Source organism: Myxocyprinus asiaticus, chromosome 24, assembly GCF_019703515.2.
Source record: "Myxocyprinus asiaticus isolate MX2 ecotype Aquarium Trade chromosome 24, UBuf_Myxa_2, whole genome shotgun sequence".
Classification (NCBI taxonomy): Eukaryota; Metazoa; Chordata; class Actinopteri; order Cypriniformes; family Catostomidae; genus Myxocyprinus; species Myxocyprinus asiaticus.
This window is the reverse complement of record NC_059367.1, coordinates 31,283,051-31,305,454: the sequence shown is the minus strand read 5'-3', so window position 1 is coordinate 31,305,454 and position 22,404 is coordinate 31,283,051. Positions and strand designations below refer to the sequence as shown.

Genomic DNA, 22,404 nt, shown 5'->3' with positions numbered 1-22,404 from the left:
GTTCCCTCCTAGACACGCCCCAATCGATTTATCTGTGCTCTTCTGATCGGCCTGAAGCACATTCAGTCTCTGTTTTCTACAGTGCGTCCTGAAACTTAAACGGAACTGGAGGGTATTTTGAAGAAACATCTCCGTAAATTATGCATGTGAAGATGTCAACTGTGCTTACTAACCTAAAAAAAATATCAGACGTTGACTTTGTTTTGATAAACGTTTATATGTAAGAGAGGTTAAACATCATTTTCTTGCACTCACCGTTATTATCCATGCAATGTAAGATAAACCCATTAAATCCTAGTTTATTCCATTTGATCTGATAATCAATCGCATCGATACACTTCATTCTGCTAATCCACGAGGAATAACTGACGTCCAGAGGGGCATGATCTTTCTGCAATGGCTAGCGTGCACGAACGTTTATATTTTAACCCCATGATCACAAATGGAGTGGTCCATGCCAATGTCTTCGGTATAAAGGACTGGGTCACTCCATACAAGATCTCAATATTAACTTTACTCTATGAGATGTCCACAACGAAACCCATGGCACTTCTAGACAGAAGACGCCTGAATAAACTCATTTTACCTTTACAACAGGTGTGTATATATCATACAGTGATATAAGTACGTGTGTTTGTTGTATATAAATACTGTTTAATGTGTTTGGTGACCAGGGTCAAGATCTGACCCTAGAACAGTTTCTGAAGCTAGTGGAGGAGTGCTGTCTTCGGATGGTCAATGCTGTTAAACTCAGGTCTGTACTCTTCAGATAAAGAACTTTCTAATTTTGGGTGGTTTATAATCATCCACAAAGTTATTGCCTTCTTTTTTCAGGTTGTTTATGATGGCTAATGGAGAGTTGCAGGACATGGAGCACTTCTTTACCATTCTGCCAAATGCTTTCAGTGACTCTGGGGCATTCAAAACAAGCGTTGTAGGTATGAATATGTGTTTGTTTACTAAGAATATGCCACTCATGCTCCAGGTACATGGGTTAAAGGTGAAGTGTGCAATTTCTGTGCTACTAGCATCACCAAATGAATAGTAAATATTCCATATTTTTTTTTTTTTTTTTTTTTTGTCTCTCTCTAGGTCTGTTTATGCGTCAGATGCTGCTGGCCTATAATAAACTGTCCTTCAGTCAGGTGTATAAGTTGTACAAGTCCCTGCAGCAGTATTGCCATTCTGGAGACCAACCTGAGCTGTCGGCACTACCTGCTGAAGACATGGAACTGACGAGCAATGAAGACCCCAGCGCTGACCACATAGACAAACATGAGCTGGACACATCTTCTCTACACCAGTCTGAACTGAGGTCGATGGAGATATATATTTGTCCACACACTATTATTGGAATAGGGTTGTGTTAATATCATGGTAGTGGATCTGACTGGGTTTATTTTCTGTTTATCATAGGTCTGATAAGACTGGAGGTCCTTTGTCTCAGAAACAGGCGGAATATTTCCTCACTCGCCAGGTTTGTTAAAAGTGCCACTTTAACTTCACTAAGAACACATTTTGCTTTCATGAACTCCACTGTCTAGTTTGTTTTTGCATCATATGAGCAGATGTGACTTGCTACAGTGTTTTTCTATTTTTTTTTTCTCAGGCATACCTTCTGAAGAACGATGAGAACAAGGCCATGTCTCCGGCTAAGCTACAGTATGAGCACAATAACATCCTCAAGTTCAACCCTGACTTTGCTGAAGCTGTGAGCTGACTTGCTTTCTTGTAGAGAACCTGGAAATTTTTTTTAGGGCTGGAAAAGTCATGGAAATGAATCAAATCTTAAAGAGATAGTTGACCCCAAAATGAAATTTCTCTCATCATGCCATCCCAGATATGTATGACTTTCTTTTTTCTGCTGAACACAGACAAAGATTTTAAGAAGAATATTTCAGCTCTGTAGGTCCATACAATGCATGCGAATGGTGACCAAAACTTTGAAGCTCCAAAGAGCACATAAAAGCAGCATAAAAGTAAGCCATAAGACTCCAGTGGTTAAATCAACGTCGTCTTAAGCGATCCAATTGGTTTTGGGTGAGAACAGAGTAAAATGTAACATCTATTTTCACAATAAACCCTGTTCAATTTTTTCAAGCTCAATTACACTTCCTTAGGGCCATCTAGCACTCTGCACATGCGTCAAACACTAGGAAGTGTAATCGAGCTTGAAATCATGATTGTGGCTAGAGACTCCAATGGCAAGATGTACAGTGAAAAACGAGTAAAAATTGATTATATCGCTTCAGAAGACATGGATTAAACCACTGGAGTCATGTGGATTACTTTTATGCTGCCTTTATGTGCTTTTTGGAGGTCCAAAGTTTTGGTCACCATTCAGTTGCATTACATTGAGCCACAGAGTTGAGATATTCTTCTAAAAATCTTTGTGTTCTGCAGAAGAAAATAAGTCATACACATCTGGGATGGCATGAGGGTGAGTAAATGATGAGAGAATTTTCATTTTTGGGTGGACTATCCTTTTAAGTCATGGAAACGTCATGACATTTTTACAGTGAATAAACATTTTTCTACTTCTTTTTTTTTCACTTCTGTAAAATATTTCATTAGTAAAATAATGCTCTTATAAAGAGTAAAACTTGCTCATATACCATACTGATGTTTGATTTGGGAGCAAATCAATCTACTGAGTTGGTTCTTTTCAATGAATTGGTCAAACCGGTTGACTAATTGATCTAAATGATTCATTAGCGAATACCTTGATACATGTCCCTTTTTAATATAATTTACCCCTTCTCTGTCTCTCTCTAAAGCATTACCTGAGCTATCTGAACAGCATGCGAGTGCAGGATATCTACATCTCCACTCACAGCCTCCTTCACTATTTTGACCGCCTCATTCTCTCCGGTGCAGAGGGGAAGAGCAATGGAGATGAAGGCTATGGCCGCAGTTTGCGCTATGCTGTTCTGAATCTAGCAACTTTGCACTGTCGATTTGGACACTAGTGCGTATCAGTTGTCCTGATTGTGTTTAGAGCATTACATTGTGTTTGAAACATTGTATTTTTGGTGGGTAAAGAGGGGACAGCCAATTGGAATTTTAGCCTCTGAACTCTGAATTTCTGTTGTTGCATAACCGTAACTGATGCTAAATGCAGATTTCTGTGCTTGTGTGTGCAGTCAACAGGCCAATCTGGCTTTGCAGGAAGCTATTCGGATTGCACAGGAAGCTAACGACCATGTGTGTCTCCAACATTGTCTGGTAGGAGTGTTTTTTTGTCATTCCTAAGGATAGTTCACCCAAAAATGAAAATTCTCTCATCATTTATATCACGCCATTCCAGATGTGTATGACTTACTTTCATCAGCTGAAAACAAACAAAGATTTTTTAGAAGAATATCTCAGCTCTCTAGGTCCATACAATGCAATGTGAGTAAATAATGAGAGAATTTTCATTTTTGGGTGAAATTTCACTTTAAATTTGAAAGATTATTTAATGAAATGATTGTGCACATTTATGTGACAGTGAGTGCCCATAAAGCTCTCAACATAATATGCTGCACACTTTGTATTTTTTCTGAAATATGGACTACTTACAGGATTTTTTTATTGTAATTTTGTTCTAGAGTTGGCTGTACACACTAGAACAGATGAAAGGATCGGATAGTGTGGTACTAACTGAAGACTCTGTAAAAATCGCTGCACACTTTTGTCTCCCTGTAAGTAAATCCCAAGACTGAAGACTTTCGGGGGCTTTGGTAGCTCAGCGTGTAAAGACGCTGACTACCACCCCTGGAGTCGCAAGGTCGAATCCAGGGCGTGCTGAGTGACTCCAGCCAGGTCTCCTAAGCAACCAAATCCTAAGCCCGGTTGCTAGGGAGGGTAGAGTCACATGGGGTAACCTCCTTGTGTTTGCTATAATGTGGTTCGTTCTTGGTGGGGTGCATGGTGAGTTGTGTGTGGATGCCGCGGAGAATATTGTGAAGCCTCACATGCACTATGTCTCCGTGGTAACGCGCTCAACAAGCTATGTGATAAGATGCACGGATTGACAGTCTCGGACGCAGAGGCAACTGAGATTCATCCTCCGCCACCTGGATTAATGCAAGTCATTACACCACCACAAGGACCTAGAGCACATTGGGAATTGGGCATACCAAATTGGGGGAAAATGTTTAGAAAAAAAAAGACAGAAGACTTTCATTGCCCAAAAAATATCTTATGAAAGCTTTTTTTTGTGTTTGTGAAATGCTTTGTGTAATTATATGTGAATGTGAAACCATAAGACATAAATGGCATCATTCACAATTATAGCAGACAGTGTTAACGTCCCTTGTTCTTTTGCAGTATTTAGCATCTCTAGGCATTCAATCCCTGGTTCAGCAGGGAGCAAAGCATGGCATGCCAGCCAATAAGCTGCTGGACACCCTGCGAGGGACCAACATCATGCACTGGAAGCAAAGCCTCTCTGAGCTCATCGAGATTAGCCTGGCCCAAACCACCTCCATATGGAGGATGTATGGCAAAAGGTCAGATTTATTATTCATACACCATCCAACGTACAGATGTTTTTAATCATCTGTTTTTAGGGCCAATTTTTATTTTTATTCTACAATGTCATTTTATTGAAATATGAAATTAATGGAAGAGCCAAAGCAGAAAATGTATACTATCTCTTCCATGCTAAGCTGAAAAAAACTAATAAATTACTTGTTGAGACCTAATGTGTCATACCTGGTTAGGGCACGATCTGGGGTGTTTCAGACAGATGTTGTATTTGGTGCTTTGTTGTATTAAATTACCTTCTCCAATCCCAGATTTGTTTCCTGTCAAAACATTGTGTGATGTGGTTTAAGCCGGCTGTTTTTTCGCTGTGTTGTCTGTAGCACTATGTCACGGCAACAGGCTCAGCTCCTATTAAATATGAACAGTCTGGAGCCGGTGAACTTTGGTGTACAGCAGAACAACACAGAGGCCTTTGCCGTCACCATCTGCCATCTGGCAGAGCTCCATGCTGATCAGGTGTCTGACCTCACATCAACAACAACAGCTTTTTCACCACACAGAATCTGGCTACATTATGTCCACATATCTTTCCTTGTTAAACGGCAGGCATATATTTAAAGCTTAATGTCAGTGTGCTTCCTGTCTGTATTTAAGATGTGTGTGCCTTTTGCAATCGCCAGGGCCTGTATGATGTTGTAGGCGACATTATGAAACACTTAAAGCAACAGTTCCCTCCTCATACCCAACATGCCAAGGTAAGCCGCCTGCCAAAAACAACTTAATCTTGATCAGTTGAGCACAGATCAGCAGCAGCAGCTCACATCAAATATATGTTTTGTCTGTTTTAACAGCTCTGGATGCTATGCGATCTGAAAATTCAGTTTGAGAAAGCTATGAATGATGGGAAATACCACTTGGCAGAACCTCACATCACAGCTATCTCTGCCTTAAATAGCACAGAGGGATTGTACAGGTATGGTCCAATGCGTTACTGCAGATGCTTTACCCAGCTATTGTTGTGTGTAATGCAATAACAAAGTAGTTAGTTGTTATAATTACATTTTTTTGTCAAAAAGTGGAGTAACGCATTACATTTTAAATTCTTGTAATCATATTACTGACTTTCAATTATGTTACAATTACATTACTTGGTTTATACATATTATTCCTTACATTTCATTACATTTACGTGGAATGCATTTAAAATGTGACTAACACTAATACGTACATCTATTTATGTTTCTGTGTGAGCTAAAGTGTGTGCGCTCCCTAACAAGTCATTAGGCGTATTTACATGGGACAGCTGTGTCTAGCGCCTTGCATGGCAGCTCTGCCGTCATTGGTGTATGTGTGTGTGAATGGGTGAATGAGTCACAGTGTCAAGCACTTTGGAACCGCTAAGGTTAAAAAAGGTGCTATATAAGTGCAGACCATTTACATGTACAGCAAAATGCTAATTACTATCAAAAATCAGCTTATTAAAAAACTAGACAATGTAAAAAAACATGTTTACATGAGATTTGAAACCATCTTTTTATTAGGGATGCACCGATGTATTGGCTGCCGATATTTATCAGCCAATTATTGACCAAATTAAAACCAACAGCATATCGGTAATTAGCATGAAAATGCTGATATGAAAAACTGATGATTGATTTATAATTAATTAGTTACACGCTTTGAAAAAACTGTGAATTCAAATGCACAATCCAGAAATAATAATAGCCACAAAGTGTAGAAGGGTTGGCACTCCTAAGAACTTGTAATGTTTCATTTTTATTCTTTCTTGTTTTCACATTAATGTGGAAAAAAACACCATAAATGGACATGACAGATGTGAAAGCGGCACTTACCTATAGGCTACACAATGAGGGAAACTATCCAAAACACTTTGAAACCAGCAGACTTTAACTTCTGAGAAATCGGAAATGAGATATATTGGAAATTATTTATTGTTAGAACAGTAAAAAAAAAAGCTTTTGTACTTCTTTATAAATTTTGTAAGCATTACTAAGTAAAACAGTGATCTGATGACAAAATAAGCTAAGTGGAAAAATATTGGTATCGTTATCAGCCTATAGGTTTTTGTTCAAATGGGTATTGGTCAAAATTTTTTATATATGTGCATTCCTACTTACTATTATCTGCTTTTGATGTCAAAATGTAAACAAGCATGTGCACAACACTTGCGAACATTAGATAAGCTGGTAAGAATGCCAGAAAAGGTGTTTACATGCAATGCGAAATTGGGGTAATGGGCAAGAATCTGTGTGCAAATCCGTTTTTACTTAACCCATTGATGACCTTACCCCAGTAAAGGAAAGCGCTTACACGTTAAATGTTTTAAGGTGTTTATGTGACCACACCTGGTCGGCTTATTAAGTATAAACGCTGTAAAAGCGTGGTCACATTTACCTTTGCACGTCGAAATTCTGCAGGCAAAATAAAGTAATTTAAATGGGAATCTGCGCAATCATGAATTTTGTGTGATGAACTTCCGGTGGCGCAGAATTTCCCCTCGCGGACACGTTGACCAAAAGGAAGTTGCTTGGTTTGGCAGTGACCTCTGTGTGGGCGGTGCTTCAGTTATAGCTATTCTCAATGTATAAGGATATTATTTTAGCAGCGAGTTTAATTTTAACATCACACATAGTAAAAAGTGCAGCATAAAAAATAGTCTGCTTGGCAATTCGTTTTTCGCTGGTTTCAATTTCGCCGTGCAAAGGTAAATGTGACCGCGCCTTAAGAATGTGCTTGTAAACTCACTCATTGTTCATCAATGGATGAAGAGTAAATAGACATTTTGAATTCATTGAGCAGAAAAACAAACTTTTTTCTGAAAAGTGTTAGTAGGAGTTTTTAAAAGTAGTAATGTAATTTTCCTATTAAGTAATCAGTAATCTGATTACAATTTATAAAAGTAATTATTAATCTGTAGTGCATCACTTTTAGGAACTTGCCCAACACTGGTTTTAGCAGATTGAACACATACAATTATGTTATGCTTGTACATGCGATAGTTTATGTGCATGTCTGTCCAGAAAAGCCCAGTTGCTGAAAGCTCTAAATCGGACATCTGAGGCCTCTAAGATTCTACAGCATCTGCATCAGCAGTGTGAGAAGAGTAAGAACACAGAGATGATTATCAGGTATTTATGAAAAGGCATACAATATATTTGTAACTGATCATAAGAAACATGTTTTGTTGAACTCGCGTCGCTCTGTTGCTTGTTTTTAACTCCTAAGTACGTTTGTGTCACAGGGTGATGCTGGCCTCTGCAGAACTCCATTGGGACTCGTCTGGTTTTGCGACAGCTCTGCCATTATTATTACAGGCTCTTGCTCTGTCACGCCAACACAACCTCCAGAGAATGGCCTCAGAGGTTGTGTTACACCTGGCATTTACACAGGTAAGACAAATACATCAACGCATGCATAAGGCTGCAAGCCACATGCCTTAAACTGACTTGCAAATGCTTATACAAAAACAAACTCCAGAACCTTGACTTCAGTTAAAAAAACAAAAACATAAAAGGACTGCACTCCCCTTTCGCTCTCTTCTCAGCTTATGTTGGGGATCCCTGAACAAGCCCTTGTACTGGTGCAGGATGTGTTGGAGTCTGTGTATGCTCACGGGGCACTGATAGACAAGGGCAGAGCTCTGTTACTGGCTGCTCGCTGTCAGATGGCGCTGGCAGGAATTGCTGCTCAAGAACACAAACTGTCTGGTACTGAGTCATGCTTCTCTTCCATTGCACATTCTTAAGGGCATTGCTGTAATGCTAGATTTCCCAAATGCTCAAATAAGGTGCATGTAAGTGCATTTTTTTTCTTTTTATCTTTCTGACAGCTATGGAACTAGCCGTGCACACATTGGATGAGGCAGCGGTGTATTTCTCCCGTCTTGACTGTAAAGAGCGGATGAGAGATATATACTACCTACAGGCATGCTTGCATCACACTCTGGGCAGCATTTCCCAACGAAATAAATGTGCCATGCTCTTCCGCCTCCTTGATCAGGAGCTCCCATCATCCGGGATCACTGTTGTCAATCATCTTTAGGCTGCTAATGTCGCACTTGCAGACCACTAGGACATAAAATTAACAATTTATGTGTTATAACATACTGCGTGAGGTGTGCATGCTAAAAATAAATTTTATTTTGTGTATGAAAACTACATTCGTGGCCTTTTTAATTTCTACATGCATGTAGAGTGGAACAGTTTTCGCCAAAATACTACATTAAAACCACTGTAAGTTAATAATGGATCGCCTTCAATGTAATAATAACACTAACTGGAAAGTACCATAGTACTACAATGTTTTTTGGATATGTATCATATTGGACATGTCAATACGATGTTTTTGGGACATGAACCATGATAGTATCATTGTATTCTTTGAAAGTATATTAATGGTAATTATTCAGTACCATGCTAGGTCTATATATCATGGTATTACCATCTGAAACCATCACCATACTGTATCAAGGTACCACCAGAGTCCCTTTTTGTAAGGTAAGTTAAATTTTTGTTCTGTTGCTACAGTGTTTTGGCTGAAATTTGCATTACCATTGTATATTTTTGTAAGGGAGGTTTTGTACAGGTTCATGATTTTAATAAGGATTAAAGGAATATTCTGGGTTCAAATAAGTTTAGCTCAATTGACAGCATGTGTGGCATAATGCTGATTAACACAAAAAATATTTTCAAGTTGTCTCTCCTTTAAAAAAATAAAATAAAATAAAGCAGCAAAAATCTGGGTTAAAATGAGGCACTTACAATGGAAGTGAATGGGGCCATTTCGTAAACGTTAAAATACTGTCTCAAAAGTAGCTACAAGACATAAGCGATATGCGTATTAAGCTATATAATCAACTTTACAGCTCAAATAATACACAAGTTTTAACAGAAGAATTCAAGTGCTTTTTGTGCTTTTTATACAATTATGAGCTTCACACAGCTTCGGCCTTTGAACCCTCTAAATATGTGCCCCATTGACATCCATTGTAAGCGATTGTTTTTTTTTTTTTTAAAAGAGAAGAGTCGAAATTATTTCTTGTGGTTATCAACATTATGCCACAAATGCTGTCGATTAAGTTGAACTTTTATCAAACCCAGAATATTCCTTTAAATAAGGATTAAATTCGGTAAGGCTGGTGTAATACAATGTAATAACAATGTAATAAAATCAGCTGTTTTACCACTCCTTGCTTAAAACCAAATGGGTTTTCATTTTATACTGAAAATATACGTGTTTATACACATATCGGCTGATGGCAGGTAGACTTTAGTTGCTCCACGCTTTTACTATCGTGTAACATGATGCCTCGAAGCCTTCAGCTGATGCGCAATCTCCGGGTTTTCCGCCCAGATTTCTCCATTTATTCATTCCTCCAACATGGAGGCGCTTGGGGGATACCCCACCAAATCATCCGCCACAAGAGCACGACTTTTCAAAGTCTTACTAAGTGTCGCCGTGTGCATGGGCTCACTGTATCTATTGCAGAGTAAACTATCAAAGTCGCGAAAACAGAAAGATTTCTACTCGTACGAAGTGAAGGACGCAAGAGGGAGGAATGTCTCACTGGAGAAATACAGGGGAAAAGTAAGTTATGCAAGTTCACGTGCAGAAAACTTTCGATTTAAATAGGCAACTTGTCATTTTTAGTCATTTGACAAATGCATTATTGTCCTTATGTGCCACAATATAGAGGTGTTTTCATTAGACGACTCGCTGTCTGTGGTAATAGGTCTCTCTGGTTGTAAACGTGGCGAGTGGAAGCGAGTTAACGGAGCAGAATTATCGCGCTCTGCAAGAACTTCACCGAGAGCTCGGCACGTCGCATTTCAACGTGCTCGCCTTTCCTTGCGCACAATATGGTGACACCGAATCGGGTACCAGTCGAGAAATTGAGGCTTTTGCAAAATCCAACTATGGTGTGACGTTTCCCATCTTCAGCAAGATCAAAATAATGGGGTCAGAGGCGGAGCCTGCCTTCAAATTCATCACAGGTTGGCAAATTCTGAATAATACTTGCATAAGATTTCAATAAAACAGCCTGGACTGTTTACGTTGTACCCTACATAGGCAAATGTGTGTGGACACCCTACTTCAAGGGATCACTAACCTTAATGCTACAACATATCTAGACAAGTGTGGGTTTCCTATAGATTGGGGTGGGCCATTTTCTATTCCAGCATGACAGTGCCCATGTGCACCACCAAATGGTTTACTGAGTCTGATGTGAAAAATCTAAACTGGCCTGCACAAAGCCCAGACCTGAACCCTACTGAACACCTTTGGGATGAAATGGAACACCAGTTACAAGTCAGACCCCATCGGCCAAACTCAGCGCCTGACCTCACTGATGTTCTTGTGTCTAGATGTGAGCAAATCCCAGCAGTCATGTTCCAACATCTAGTGGAAAGCCTTCTCAAAAGAGAAAAGGCTGTTATAGCAGCAAATAGAGGACCAACTCACTATAATGGTCATGGTTTTGAAATTAAATGCTAACAAGTAGCCTGCACATGGGTGTGGTGTTGGGTGTCCACATTAGCCGTGTAGAGTGCATTGTGCATAATGATTGTATCAGGGCTTTCACAAAAGTTGCAGATTTTATTGGATAAGTTTGCTCTTTGTCTGATGTTTTTGTGATACATGTGCTTAGTGAAACAAATCTTAAGAACAACTCTGGTAATTCCTAAATAAATGTCATATTATAAACTCGCCAATGTACAGTGGTGTCAGTGTTTAATATGTTGTGTTTTGGAAATATGTAGATTCAATACAGAGAATACCAAAATGGAACTTCTGGAAGTTTCTTGTGAATCCCGAGGGCCAGGTGGTGCATTTTTGGAAGCCAGAGGAGCCCATCGAGGACATTCGAAAGGAAGCCACAACGCTTGTGCGGAATATCATACTGAAGAAAAGACAGGAACTGTGATGCGCACAAATACTCAAAGTGAATCCTCGAGTGTGCACGTTTAAGTGCGTTTAGATCCTCGGTGGCAAAATATGGAGCCCTTTGCCTGTCGTGATGTTATCACTGATAATTGTTGAAACCGTTGTTTTGGTTAAAGTGAATGAAACTGAAAGAAGACATGTGTGATGGTGTGTAAGGTCACTTAAGGGATAGGTTACCCAAAAATGAAAATTCAGAAAAAGAGGTGTTAGGCAGAATGACAGCCTCAGTCACCGTTCACTTTCATTGCATCTTGTTTCCATACAATGAAAGTGAATGGTGACTAAGGCTAACATTCAACTCAACATCTCCTTTTGTGTTTCATAAAAGCATACAAGTCATACGGGTTTGGAACAATGGGAGGGTGAGTAAATGATGACAGGATTTTCATTTTTGGGTTAACTATACCTTTAAGGCTGGTCTTTGAGTGCTTGGGTTTATGTATGAATAATTTTCTTGTGGTAGGAAGTATGACTGAAAAAGAAATCACCTCTTAAATCTGCATCTCATTTAAGTCTTTTAGTATTGTGATCAAGCTGGATGGTTTAGCAATTCTGAAAGAAGCAATAATTTTGCATAATATTTCAAACCACGTTTTGCAAGAAAGCCATTGGACAATCATAAATTATAAACTTCAATGGACAGTTCACCATTTACTAATTTATCATTTACTCACCATCATGACATCCCAGATGTGTATGACTTTCTCTCTTCTGCTGAACACAAATGAAGATTTTTAGAGGAATATCTCAGCTCTGTAGGTCCATACAATGCAAGTGAATGGTGACCAAAACTTTGAAGCTCCAAAAAGGAGATAAAGTCAGCATAAAAGTAATCCATAAGACCCCAGTGGTTTCATCCAAGTCTTCGGAAGTTTTGAGTGAGAACAGACCAAAATAAAACTCCTTTTTCACTATACGTCTTGCCATTGTAGAGCACTAGATGGCACTATAGGAAGTGTAATCGAGCTTGAAATCATGATCGCCAAGGAGACTGCTGTCCAGATGTATAGTAAAAAGGAGTTATATTTTGGTATATTTTGAGATCAGAAGAAATAACTGAAAGTAATATTTTATATCCTATGTGTTATGATGTTAAATGTTTCGTGAAATAAAAGTCACAATTGCAAGAAAGAAAGTTTATATCTTGCAATTGGGAGTTTATATCTTAGAATTGTGAGATATAAAATCTCAATTACTAGAAATAAAGTCACAACTGGGATATAAAAAGACAGAATTACCTTTTTTTAAGATCAGATCTGGCTTCCATAGTTACCCCTGAGCAGGGCTGTAGCAAGGTCTTCTGGGCCCCCTGACTGTATACTGCGCTGGGCCCCTTTCAAAAATACAGTTTAGAATTTTTTGGACCTACAGAGCTGAAATATTCTTCTAAAAATCTTCATCTGTGTTCAGCAGAAGAAAGAAAGTCATACACATCTGGGATGGCATGAGGGTGAGGAAATAATAAGAGAATTTTCATTTTTGGGTGAACTATCCCTTTAATAATTAGACCTATGCCAGTTATCTGCTGTTGTTGTTATTTCCTGATCCTCTTTCAGGCTTTTGACAAATTAATAGTTTAATTGATCAAAACTTGTTGAGTTTTGCTTAGGAAATTCACTGAAACTGATAATATTTTGAAGCATTTCTGTTTCTTATATATACCTAAACAAACACTCTTATATTGTATTTTTGTCCACTAGATGGCAAAATGGTTCAACATGACAAATCTCTCTATAAGCACTGTGGATGCGCTCAGTGTCATATTTGGTCCGGACGTTTGCTTGTCTAGGGTTTTGAGACATTCAGTAAACTGTAGCATTCGAATTTGTATATTGTTGATTTTGTCCGATGTAAAGAGTATACTTTTTTATGTTTGAATAATTTGATTTATTCTACATTAGCTGAGTGACAGAGGCAGAAATGGATTCACAAGAAGAGAGTCTTTGCAAAGAACAAAGCAATAAGCTTGATGTTCATCTCTGCCAACTCTCAGCCTGCAGCAATCACCTTCCCTGTACCAATGTTTAACAGTTTTAGCCTGACCCAGCCTATTATCACACTGGGGGGAGGGGGACCTCAGTACCAAATGTACCAAGTGTCCAGATAATTGGCAGCATAAATTCTTGGCCTTCAGTTCAGCCTGGTGGGGTTACCACTTCCTGACTGTGCTCTGACATTTTGTGGGCTCACGGCTCACTTTGACAGCACAAAGAACTTCAAGTGCACGACTGGGCATTAAACTCCATGGGGAACATGATAAATGAAAATGATATGCAAAGTATTTCCTTGTCAGTATGTCAACGAAAAAAGCAAACAAGACAATGTACCTCTGTTATTCAGAGCTTAAACTCTAAATAATACAGGTACATTTTATTACTCAAAGAAACACTATACTCATAGCAGAAAATAATCTACAGTAAACACAATATCCATCCTCTCAAGTTATGAGTTTTTGTGTTATCCACTCCATAGTAACAATCCTCATTTCTAGAAATGAAACTTCACGTAAGCATGAGAATAAATTATAAGAATAAGATAAAATGTAGAATGTTCATACACATTTATTTAATATTATGAGCTGTGCTTTTTTTTCTTTCTATTATTATTTTTTAAAATATATTTTTTTTATTTAAAGACATGGTAGAGCAATTAGAAATCAAGGATAAGAGAGGGGACTCAGCTGGGAACGTGACCCGGACCAACCTCCATAACTCCAACTCTCCCTTTTCTTATTTTTATGGTTTGTTTAGCCATGGGGTGGCAGACAAGGACCTTGGCAGAAATTCTTCTGCAGTACCGTGGGTCTGTATGCTTGTCACATCAACACAGACCATGACACGCATAATTCTCAGCACCTCAACTGGAATATCTTGAAAGCATTACTGTTTACACAAGCAAATGTAACAGACCAGAAGAGTGTAGGCATCTTGTTTAAGATCACTGTGACAAAAACAAGTGTCCACACTTCTGAAGATCTGTTTACAGATATTTCATATACACCCTTGCACTCACAATCACATAAGCGCACAGACAAGAACCATACAAGCTCAACTTCATATTCAAGTGGAGCTGGGCATCTGCAATGTGTTTTATGTATCCAGATAGAAGTCTACATTAATGTTAGAATTCTGCTACAGTGACTAAGTGGGGCTGCTTTAAAGGGATAGTTCACCCAAAGATAACAATTCTGTCATTAGTAATTTGCCCTTATACTGTTCCAAACCCGTATGCTATTTCTATTCCTTTAACGTAAAAGAATGTTTTCCTTCAAGCTATTAGACATTCTAGCACCACCCCCATTATAAAAAAAAAAGTCTCTGTCTCCTCTGTTTAGCCCAGGACATCACTCAACAGATGGGGACATCACCACCTCCCACAGGCACTTTCAACCATCAAATGCTTTCATGTTGATCACCCATCTCTCGAAAATAAACACGCAACTATTACTTTACCACATCCTAGGGATTATCAATAAAATTTTATTACAGGGTCATTGAACAGTCTTGTAATGTACTGTTTAATACATGATGCTTGAAGCACAGGTTCATAAGAAACAGTATATGACACAGACAGAGATAACTCATACGAACTTACACAAACAACATGACAAAATAAGCTGCCCACTTATAATAACCTTCAGCTGAGTGTAAGTGTTTGCCTCTGTGTATAATGTTAGCATTCTGGGTGTTGAGATCTTATCATGATTTATATAAATAACAAGAACATCATTATGCAGGTTAAACACCCGTATAAGCAGATCGCAAGGCTAGTAACTGTAATGATCTAGACACAGGGCTGTAACAACAAATGCAAATATCTATGCAAATAATTCTATTTTTACAATTAGCCTCTCAAATGAAATTTGAAATGATAGATTAATCTAAATTAATTTAATATTCAGAAATGTTCAGCAAAGTTTTAGTTTCACAACATACAAGAGGTTATTTTACATTTAATTTGAATATTATTCATTGAGGCCTTGTGGAGATACTTACTTGGCAGTACATGTTGCAGGATATTACAATACATATATTATAATAGCCTACTAAAGTCAACAACAACACTGAGACAACATTGAGATAACATTAAACAAATACTGTACACATACATTTGACACATTTAAAAAGAATACATATATCATAAATAATGCTTACATTTAACTATTCGATCATCTGAGCCTTAACTCCAAACAAGTGCTGGACAGTACCGTAACTGTTTAGCTCATTTTAATATCAAAATGATGAAAAATGTTGGTGTTACACAAGATGGTAATGCTACAATAAGCTTTTCGGTCACACACCTGATTAAAATACTGATTAAAGTGCTCAGGTAATCGAAGGCCATGGAGCGATCATTAAATGACATTAAAAGACATTTCAACATTTAGTGTGAAAATCATAAATACAACTAATTGCACAGTTTAGCTCTTGATTTTGTCATTAATGACTTGTCTGGCAAAATCACTTTAGTAGGGTTAATGTTAAAGATAAAAAAAACAGTTATGTGTAAACACTATTTTATGCGTTACAGGCAAGGATGGAACCAAATATTGAAAACCAGTTATGATCAACTAAAATTCTGAATTTTCAGGGGTTTACAGGCCAATTTACTTTTTAAATGATGATGTTAAGAACTTTTGACAACATTTCATAAGTTTTAGTTAAGTTTACCAGACATAGATTATAAAGACTAGCATGAGCACAGAGATATTAAAATACACATACATATGGAAATTTAGCCAAATCATCAACAAGCATATCTGAATTTATTGAACTATTAAAGTTAATATTGAAGAGAGTTCTCTAAGTGAATGCTTGATAACCTTTTTCCTAAAGAGGGGAATAATGAAAACAACAGTGCACAGTTTTTGTTGACACAGCAAGACATATTTAAGAGGTATATTTAAAAGGTTTACTATGACTTAACATAAAAAGTTGAGCTTAATCATTCTGTAAACTCTCATTTTTGTTCAAATGTACCTGTTGTCTTCTAAGATAGCTTTGTTCACTATTATTAGACAACAGAAAACCAGCCACTGGCAATTCAACAGCGTTACCTTTTTGTATCATCATTCACAATTACTCGACAAGTGATGTGTGGGTATTCACAAGTGAACATTTTGGAAAGGGGGGAAAATGCAAAAGTCTTGACCTAGCAGTTTTGCCTTTGTCAAGTGACGGTGGGTCGGTTGTATAGTCTGTTGAGCTGGTTTCATGGCTTTTGTTGGGAGATTAGTAGAGCACACACAGAGTGGCGATAGGTCCAATCTGCAGCGGCAGAGATGGCCTCAGAAATGCAACACTGACAAATACGACCAAACCTAACCAGACCCCACAAAAATAGCTAACCATACCTTAGTTACAAGCTGGGTCCTCAGAGCTTCAAATCCACCATTGGTATGCATCAGCCAGTCAACTAACTCCACAAACACTGGGATTTTTCCTGTCCATCACTGGTTCTTCGTGAGTGAATAGGGGCATTAGAAAGCATCTACAAACCTCTCTGTGGCCCTCTCCAATGAACCGCCAGCTTGTGTTAAGGAGCATCATCTGCCAACACAGTAAGTTGATGGTGAAGCTTTTGAAAAGTTTCGAATCAGCGTGTTTCACCGTTTGCTGTGTTCAGATGGTTAGTCATCCCATTGGTCATAAGTGCTGTTGGGAATGTGATGGTGTTGGTTCACATATAGCCACAATGGGCAACTCATGGAGCTGCAGTGGATGAGGGAGAAGGTAAAAGGTGTTGACTGGGAGAAATGGTGCAGAGAGCAGAGAGATCTCTCGTTCTTTCTTATCTTCATCCCATTATTAGGTAGAATCAAAAGCGATTCACCTCTCGCAATGGTGCAAGGTAAAACTACCTGAACTTTTCTGTTCCCCAATACTCCATGGCTCCAGGTCCTCCTCCACCTCGTCTTCTTCGTCCTCCTCTTCTTCATAGTGGCTGGGTTCTTCAATGGAGCTCTCCATGCGGTAGCAATAGGGCTGACCTTCTGTGTACTCGTAGATGGTTGGCAGACTGCTCTTCAGGCTACAACGCCGCCTTAGGGCCACCAAAAGGGGCTGTCGAAAACAAAGGAGACACTATAATGAACTATAAGTGTCAACTAATAATGCAAATAAAGCAGTCTTAATTGGCTCTCTCTGCCAACCGAAAATGCAAACTAAAAACGTGTATGCAAATATACAATCTTGCTTAAAGGGGTCATGTCATTAGGAATCAAATTTTCCTTGATATTTTTGACATATAAGAGGTCATTCTACTATAAAAACTTACTGTACATTTCAGAACTCAAAACTTAATCGCCAATGCAAAAAAGCATTTATTGAAAGAAACCAAGCTGCAAAAACACCTCGTTCTCTACTTCCGACTTCCCTACATCACTAGGGGGCTCATTAATTCATGACTGCCTCTACAGCAAAAAACATCAACATCTACTTTACATCATCGCACCCTTGGCCCCGGCATAGTGTGGCCTACTAACTATTCCTGAACACCAAAGGGGGACCCATCTGGACTATTTTTCATTATTTTTCTATATAAACATGCACTAGATAGACGTCTTTGACTGTTGTCATGTATCTCGTGCCACTTTTAAAAGATGTGGTGTCAAGTTACAACTCAGAGACGAGCTGCTCTGCATCTTAATGTTTGAGCACAAACACGTCCTGGGCGTGTTCTTGTGCCCATCTGTGCTATTTTTAATTGTTGGTGTATGTAAAAATGCACTAGATGGATGTCTTTGACCATTCTGATAAGTTTCCTGCAATGAGCGTTTCATAGCAGGATGATACTGTAAGTGTGTGCCTCTTGTTTCACCGTGCTTTGGACTATGTGTGCGTCATGTGGATGTGTCTTCAGCGTATTACAGTAAGGACTGTATGTTTTTTCGCTGATATCAGTGTAGATTGCATGTGAACCAGTCATAATACTATTCAAGCTTTGTAAAGGAACTGTTATTGAAAGATGGGGCAGTTAAAAACACTATTGGACCTGAATGCAAATCCGTAAGTCATTCATGAATTTTTCAATGAAATAGCTGTTTGATAGTTTATGTTGCTGCTGTGCTTGAGTGAACAGTTTAATATATTTGGATGCAATGTGCATTGCAATGTGTACACCCTAAAATTTAGTTTTATAATGTTGTGGAGCTTGTACATTCTCTTCCAATTGAGTTTCAAATATGGCTGTATTCGGGCGGGCAGCACAATGTTAGCCAATCTTAACAGTGGGCATTTACGTTTACCAAAACCGAGCATTTCAGACAGAGGGTCAGAAACAGGGTTGAAAATGATCATATATTACTAAATTATGACTGCTTTGGTACCAAAAAGCTTTACTAACATTATCAGTGAACCTCAGGAAAGATAATAAAATTATAAAAAAAAAAAAGATTATGTCATGACCCCTTTAATATGATTCATCCACGAAGGACATATAAGGTCCTTAAGGAAGGTCCTTGTACAACATTCCTATCAACCAATACGATTATAGGTTTAAGGTCAGAGATAGGAGTAAGCTTAGAGTTGGGGTTAGGTGCTTGAACAACAGCAGTGTCTGAAATCTGAACAATGCTGCCTTGGAAGGCAGTATACAGAGGCAGGAAGGCATCAAGGAATGTCTGAATTTAATGTTTGTGAAACATGGAAAATACATCTGAAGAAGCAGTTAAAAGGAGTAAATTAATTTACACTACTTGAGATCATTAGACTATGTTATGATGCTTTGGAAGCCTTGTTTTCTTAAAAGATGCCTCCATTCATATACAGTACATTGCATTTGAAGCAAGTCAGCTGCCTTTGGTTTCAGACAAAACCAACATTCTTGTCAACTTATAATTTCTCTGTGATTTTGTTGGTAGGTTAGGGGTATGAATGTATGTTGAAGGAATGTTGTTTTAGGATCAAAAAAGGATATTAATGTACTTGGTAATGTTCTGTTTCAATTAAAGCAGGACAACGTGTCATATTTGTAAGACACTACTATAAAAATTATCAACTGTATATAGCATTTAGATGTTCAGAACAATTCTGAGTCAAGAGTCTTGTAGTGCAGCCCTGTTATACACAAACAGAAATATTGGCTTCAGGATTAGTATAACATTAGGGGGGATAAGATTGATGTTGTAAGAATCTGATGTTTCACCTGTGGCATTGTAAATATGTCCACGTTGTTACCCAGGTCAACCCAGGCGAGACAAGTAAACCTCTTGGTGTCTTTGAGGACTTCAGTCAGATCTTTAAGGATGCCAAGAGTCAGACGGTTTCCATTGAGAGCCAGTGTTGTGAGTTTGGGCAATGCACCCAGGAAGGGCAGAAGTAGACGTAGGCCCTCATCCTGGAGCTCAGTGAAACTGAGATCTACCGATATCACAGCGCCCCCACTGGTCTGGAGGTAATACGCCACATGCCGTATGTCACGGGTTGACAAAGGTATGCCTGAGAGGTCCACAGAGTCACTGCAGAGTTTCTTCTGAAGGGTTGTTTTAAGACTATGATTGAAAGAGGGAAAAAGTCATTAGATACTGAGAAATCTGAGAAGAAAACAAACAGGAAAAAAATTACAAGTATTTTTTGACTGTACTGTAAATCTGACTGTTCCTAACAAAGAAGCAATGTGCCTTTAACAAAGCAGTAGGGGATTTGGAAAGAGGATATTTTTTGTCTTTATTGAAATCCCTCCCTGCTGGATAGGAGCAGGGTGCTGTCATAAAATACAGGGACAGAGGTCATAGAGGCCCTCAGGATTAGACAGCTGTGGTAGGGTTAGAGTGCAGAATGTCATTAAGTGGGCTTACATGCACATCAATGTCCAGTTTTTATCCAAAACAAATCACAATAATCCTAGTTGAATTGTCTGACTGGGAAAGTGTTCTGCAGCTGCTATCAGGTCCTTAAATAACGTATAACGTGCGAGGAAGTGCAGCCGGTGGAATTTTTGGTGCCCCCCCTAGGCTAAGCCCCAAACCATAAAGTGTCTTCCACCATGCTTAACAGTATGGTATGAGGTTTTTAGAAAAGCCTGTTTTTATTTTTCTTCTTTTACCAAACATAAGGTTGTATATTGTAGCCAAACAGGTCTACTCTTGTGTCGTCTGTCCAGAGTACTGCTCCTATAGTCCTCATCCTCCTGTAGGAGTTGTTTGGCACACTTCACATTTTCTTTCGACATCAGAGGCTTTTTTTCTTCTAGGATTGGGTAGGGCAAAGTCGTGCAATCTCTTTGATATAACTGACTCATGCAGTATGCCACAGACTTGTCCAAATAATTTAAATAGTAGAAATGAGTGCATGATAGTTGAATGATTTTTTAAATCATTATTTTAATTAGAGCTCTATAGATCATTGTTTAAATGTTTATAAAATTACAAACTCAAAAACAAAAAGACAAATCATTTGTGTCCTTTTCCATACCACTCCATATGTCCTATTTGTATATGCACGATGATACGTTTTTTTGTAGTTATGCAGTTTCTATGCAAGATTAGTCAATATGCACAGCAAAAGCAGTCAGCAATCTTGACCTGAGTTTGTCCTTTAGAACACTGATGTGTTGCTCTCAACAATACATTAGCAATCTCAAGAGTGCATTAAAAATTCTTATTTTTAACGGTTTTTTGGGACTCAAACCATATACTCTGAAAATTATGCCATAATTACATACATGTCAGCCATGATCAAATTTAAAATTTGAACACAATATAAAATATAAACACAAACTTCAAAAGTTCAATTTTACACAATAATAGCCAAAGTTGCGTTGTGGGGAACATATAGTAAAACACATTCCTTTGATTTCTTTTTGACTCTTTAAAAATTTGATAAAAATCTCCTAAAGTCAAAGTTTCCTTCCAAATAATCGATCTCTGTGTTCCATCTCTGAAGTCTCACAGTCAGAAATCACTGCTCTTCCGCCAAACTTCACTGAACAGTGCTGCAGGTGCAGTTTTTTTCATATTTTTGGTTTCCGATGATGTTAATAATTTAATTCATTTGTTAATGAATTATCAACATGGTTAATTATCTATATATCATATGCGAGTACACATACATAATATACATGCTATTTCTTACTCAATGTGGCACTTATGTTTCAGTGACTGATTTGATTTACATTTGACATTGCTAGCTGACGTAGAAACAACATGGAAGTAAACTATAGCAAGTGAAACACATGAAAAGTATGATATGACTATTGTTATTTGGGTATACTACTGAAATAATGTAAGTTATTAATCTATTTAGACTCAATAAGTGCCTGAGAAAATACATATGTGTAACATAGGTATAGCTGATGTGTATCTTATGTGTAGATTATGTGTTATGTGTAGCTCAATATGTGTTTGACAGCCAGTTGTACCTCATGACATTTCAGTGAAAATAATGAATCCTGTTCTAGATTTGTCCTGATTTGTTGCATTATCTCTTTGATTTATATATTTCAAAATATATTTTATTTTATTATTTTCTAATTGTCTTGAAAATATTTTGAAAACTTGACACTATCTTGGCATTTTCTACATCCATTTTTGATAGATATATGTGCCGGGTCTCTAAAGACCCGAATATGTAAGAGTGTTTGGGAAAATTACCATGCATCTAAGGGTTCATTGTTTTGTTTGTTTGGGGTTTTTTTTGCATTTGAAAATTAGGCTAGTCAAATCTTTACCCTCTCTTTGAACAGGACAAGATTTTTTTATCATATAAGTGACAGACATTCTTATAGATAGTATTGGAAAGGTAAAGCTAGTGTGCGTACTATTTTAATGTAAAATGCTTTTTTAATACACTATCACAAGAGCGAATTAAACACATTCATTAAAATATAAAATAAAATAGAAATTAGTGTAGCACCTTTCAAAAGAGAGCAGAGTAGCCCACACTCACAATTTTCCCACAGTGCTCTATACAGCACCATTATTATGTCTGTGCCAGTCTGTGTGCTCCATTTGAACCCAGTTCCATTAAC

At 38.0% G+C, this 22,404-nt stretch overlaps 3 protein-coding genes across 4 annotated transcripts in view; 2 read left to right on the top strand and 1 right to left on the bottom strand.

Moving 5' to 3' along the window:
- Nucleotides 1-61: 61 nt before the first annotated feature.
- On the top strand, nucleotides 62-9,666 carry LOC127414999 (anaphase-promoting complex subunit 5-like). The gene is made up of 17 exons (XM_051653434.1): nucleotides 62-597; nucleotides 675-754; nucleotides 835-938; nucleotides 1,093-1,315; nucleotides 1,417-1,477; nucleotides 1,610-1,711; nucleotides 2,778-2,968; nucleotides 3,144-3,225; nucleotides 3,591-3,683; nucleotides 4,312-4,493; nucleotides 4,851-4,986; nucleotides 5,151-5,225; nucleotides 5,322-5,443; nucleotides 7,512-7,619; nucleotides 7,733-7,880; nucleotides 8,036-8,198; nucleotides 8,321-9,666. Exons 1-17 carry the CDS (start codon nucleotides 397-399, stop codon nucleotides 8,530-8,532), a joined length of 2,283 nt encoding a protein of 760 aa, XP_051509394.1. The 5' UTR covers nucleotides 62-396; the 3' UTR covers nucleotides 8,533-9,666.
- A 174-nt stretch (nucleotides 9,667-9,840) lies between these two features.
- Nucleotides 9,841-13,934, top strand: LOC127415000 (probable glutathione peroxidase 8). The gene is made up of 3 exons (XM_051653435.1): nucleotides 9,841-10,077; nucleotides 10,223-10,484; nucleotides 11,253-13,934. Exons 1-3 carry the CDS (start codon nucleotides 9,871-9,873, stop codon nucleotides 11,414-11,416), a joined length of 633 nt encoding a protein of 210 aa, XP_051509395.1. The 5' UTR covers nucleotides 9,841-9,870; the 3' UTR covers nucleotides 11,417-13,934.
- An 872-nt stretch (nucleotides 13,935-14,806) lies between these two features.
- Nucleotides 14,807-22,404, bottom strand: part of LOC127414829 (leucine-rich repeat-containing protein 75B-like) — a 48,423-nt gene continuing 40,825 nt past the window's right edge. Inside the window, exons 4-6 of one of the 2 annotated variants that reach the window (XM_051653165.1) lie at nucleotides 19,582-19,927; nucleotides 17,297-17,498; nucleotides 14,807-17,147 (exon numbers count right to left, since the gene is read on the bottom strand). In XM_051653165.1, coding sequence (XP_051509125.1) covers nucleotides 17,140-17,147; nucleotides 17,297-17,498; nucleotides 19,582-19,927 — 556 coding nt within the window. In that variant the 3' untranslated portion in view covers nucleotides 14,807-17,139. Of the gene's footprint in view, nucleotides 17,499-19,581; nucleotides 19,928-22,404 lie in introns of both variants that reach the window. The other variant, XM_051653163.1, reaches the window with a different exon arrangement.